The following is a 3696-nucleotide window of genomic DNA, read 5'->3' as shown; positions in this document are numbered from 1 at the left end:
TCCAAGCGTTAAAGAACGGCGTGGAGGGCCCTCCTTCGTTTCGTCGTCGTCGCCACCGTTGGCATTCGTGCGACGTCCACTTGGTTGCCCGGACGTGCCTGTAATTTGGCGAGATGCACTCGGAGCAGCACCTCCAAGCGTTAAAGAACGGCGTGGAGGGCCCTCCTTCGTTTCGTCGTTGTCGCCACCGTTGGCATTCGTGCGACGCCCACTTGGTTGACCGGACGCGCCTGCAGTTTGGCGAGATGCACTCGGAGCAGCACCTCCAAGCGTTAAAGAACGGCGTGGAGGGCCCTCCTTCGTTTCGTCGTCGTCGCCACCGTTGGTATTCGTGTCATCTGTAAACCCGTGTTGTTGAAGTAACTTCGAATCATGGTTAGTTTCTTGTGTAAGCAATGAATCAAACACATCACCTAAGATCCGTAGAATTTCACCATCTTGACGACCTTCCGTGATGACTTCGTTTGGTTCTGGGTCGCTGTTAGACTTGCTGAGGTCAATAACGTCTTGATCAGATTCTCTGTCAGACGTGCAAAGGTCGATAAAGTCGTGGTCACGCTCGTTGTCAGACTTGCAAAGGTCAATAACATTACCACCAGTAGCGTGAAACCCAACGTCAACCGAAAAGCCAGGCATGCTTGTGTTAGGTCCAATCGGCGTTCGATCGCGTTGGCGACCCTGCATCTGCACTTGTGCACTGGGTGGACCTCCTCCAAGCGTAACATGCATCGCTTCTTCAACTTCGTCACTTGAGCTGTCGTCAGCGATAAAATCACCACGCCTTGGCAATTTCGTTTGCCGCCAGCCGATGGCACTGGGAGGACCTCCTCCGAGGGTAAGGTCTTGAGCGTTGCGTTTCGTGCTTTCGCCGGTAATGACACCATGTCTCGGCAACTTCGATTGCCGCCAAGTACGACTACTTTTCGGCGCCATGGGAACAATGGATAGTCTAACGTCCGACAATATCAGGTTAAAGGGTTCAATCGTAGGCAAAAGGATACTTAGTAAGAAGTGGGAGGTAAACACCGTGTATACAACGGTAAAAGCATCGTATATAACGGTAAAAGCATTGTACAAAACGGTAAAAGCATAATATAATACGGTAAAAGCATCAGTTTGAAATGTAAAAGGGTACCTTGAATGGACAGCAGTGACTCTATTCGTGCTAACTACAACAATTCTAAGCACCGCTTCGCCTTGTTAAGTCTGTTAAATTGATTGTTCATTCGTCTTTATGGCTATGCTCTTGGCGCGATTTCACTGATGGGAGTTCTATTTATAGCCATTTGATTCGTTGACATCATTAATCTCTTTCCATCGTATTATGTCAATAGCTTAGACTGTACGTCCATACAGTATCCTCAACTATGGATAGCTTGTAACTTATGAACAACTGCATAGTTCAAGAATTCATTCCTCCAAGTGCTACTCAGAAAATATCTAAATATTTGTATGCATATACAAACTTTCAGATACTATTTCACCTAGTTCAAGTGTCTGTACTCATATAAGGATACCTGTACGAATTAGTATCAAATTACAAGGTGCAGAATCAGTAAAATGCAGACCACACAAAAAGTAGCCCACGAACCCCAAATTCCCCGGGTTGTTCACCACATACTTTTTCATTGCGCATTTAACTAAAAAAAAATCAAAGCGATCCGATACCTGGAACCTTCTGGGAACCTCCTATTAACCCCGAAACCCCGAAACCCCGAAACCCCACGGTCCGTCCAGAGGAACCTGATGAAGACCCTGACTCTGCAAGCCCTATCTTTGACGCTTTCCTTGAGACCCAAGGAGCAAACGGCATTCACACTATGACCAACTTCAGTCCGTCGGAGTTCAACGTACTGTGGGCCGACGTCCGCATCTACGTCACCAAGCACTGGAACGTCGGCTCAGGACGCAAGTCTGAGGTGTCTGCACGCGATCTGCTGCTGATGCTCCTGACGTCATTGAAGCACTGCGGCTCTTGAGATGTCATTGCTGTCACATTCAAACAACACAGTCCAACGTTCCAAATGAGAACGATGAGCTTTGCTAAATCCCTGCACCCCTTCCTCCTCCGCAAGTACGTGACTACCGTCGGCGAAAAGTATTCAATGGCGTTGCTCACAACCAGTGGTCACCAATTCGCTAACTTCCCGTTCGTTTGCTACGCAACCGACGTGACGTTTCAACAAACAAATGTTCCATTGGGCAGTTACGCCGAGAAGAAGACGTACTTCAGTGGCAAGCATTCCCAGTACGGCCATAAAGTTGAAGTGTCCGTCCTGCCCAACGGCTTTGCAATCAATTGTACCGCGCACTACAAGGGCAGCGTCTCCGACAAGGCCATCTTCGACGACAACCTCGAGTTTCACGTGTCTGCCCTATCCAAGCAAGCTACTGAGGACCGCATTGCCGACCACGGGGATGAAGGCACGAACCAGTGGGCCGTCATAGCGGACAAGGGGTACCAAGGAATCCAACGGGTCGTGCGTGCTGTGTTGCCGAAGAAGAAACCAGCAGGTGGTATCCTCACGCTTGATGACATCCGCTCGAACGATCGCATTGCAAGCGATCGTGTGATCGTGGAGAACTTTTTCGGCCGGATGAAGACGTTGTGGGCTGTGTGCGGTGAGACCTATCGATGGTCGCGTGACAACTACGACGTGTTGTTTCAAACGTGCATGGCGCTGACAAACGTACATATCCGCTTGCATCCGCTGCGTGCCGACGACGGGAAAGTGTATTCTCAGTACATCAATCGCATGGCCTTAATCGGTTCAAAGAAGGACAAGGGCAAAAAGACGTCTGCTCGTACCTACAGGACGAAACGCAAGGCGAGACTGACTCTTATGTTAGCTGCTGAGAGCTCTCTCGTTGCTGGAAGTGCTGTGGGTGGCAGTGATTCTGATTTGGGTTCGAACAGCGATGCTGAATATGGTAGCAATCTGCTGTTCTAGAATTAATATGTCTAATTAGGCATGTGTACTTATTTTGACGAATTGAGGAGTAGGTTTTATCAAAAGTAGTTGGGTTTAGGACGTACTACATGTTACGAATTTGCCGCTTTTTGTTAAGGAATCTCCTTATATAGTTACTTAATTAGTGTAGAAATAGGATATGATTCCTTTTTGACCATTGGAAATCGTTTCGACTCAATTGGAAATGATTCACAATATTCCGAAAACGTCCATCCTTTTTATTGAAAAGTGAGGACTTCGTCAAATCGTTCACATACTACATGAATGCTGAGAGGATGATAAACTGCTTCCTGTTTCGCCAGTCATTCAGTCTCTGGGTTAGAGGTCTAATGGGTTAATGTACCTGATCACAAAGTGCGTTCCCCGAGCATACGCATGTGCGACAATCGTCATATTGACTGGTCTGTCTATGACTAAGCCCATTAATAGTCCGCTTGACGGCCGAGGAATCTGGTTCGGATAAGTGGTACTCAAATTTCATTGGCTATAAATAAAACATATGCTTGCTATAAATAAAACATATGCTTGTCCTCCTCCGCTCCGTTTTCGTACAAAATAGCTCCGCCAAATCGTCGTTTCCATCTCCACTTCTACCACCCATACAGCAAATTATGATGGGGGGTTTCACCAGTGATAACCACTCTTACGAAGTGCCGCCGTCGATGAACACAGCAATGCAAACAACGGTGAAACCTCGGTGATAGCAAAGTATCGAAAACTCTAT

General features: G+C 47.5%; 2 protein-coding genes across 2 annotated transcripts; both read left to right on the top strand.

The window, feature by feature from the left end:
• Positions 1 to 113: 113 nt before the first annotated feature.
• Positions 114 to 1979, top strand: H257_09108 (hypothetical protein; the record flags this gene model as incomplete). The annotated part of the gene is made up of 3 exons (XM_009835225.1): positions 114 to 325; positions 648 to 718; positions 1738 to 1979. The coding sequence occupies 3 exons, from the start codon at positions 114 to 116 to the stop codon at positions 1977 to 1979; spliced, it is 525 nt and encodes a 174-aa protein (XP_009833527.1).
• Positions 1980 to 2033: 54 nt separating this feature from the next.
• H257_09107 (hypothetical protein) lies at positions 2034 to 2951 on the top strand (the record flags this gene model as incomplete). Its single annotated transcript, XM_009835224.1, has 1 exon — positions 2034 to 2951. The coding sequence occupies one exon, from the start codon at positions 2034 to 2036 to the stop codon at positions 2949 to 2951; it is 918 nt and encodes a 305-aa protein (XP_009833526.1).
• Between the last annotated feature and the right edge of the window lie 745 nt (positions 2952 to 3696).

The sequence above is a fragment of the Aphanomyces astaci genome, assembly GCF_000520075.1.
Source record: "Aphanomyces astaci strain APO3 unplaced genomic scaffold supercont1.21, whole genome shotgun sequence".
Taxonomy (NCBI): Eukaryota; Oomycota; class Saprolegniomycetes; order Saprolegniales; family Verrucalvaceae; genus Aphanomyces; species Aphanomyces astaci.
This window is presented reverse-complemented; position numbering and strand designations above follow the sequence as displayed.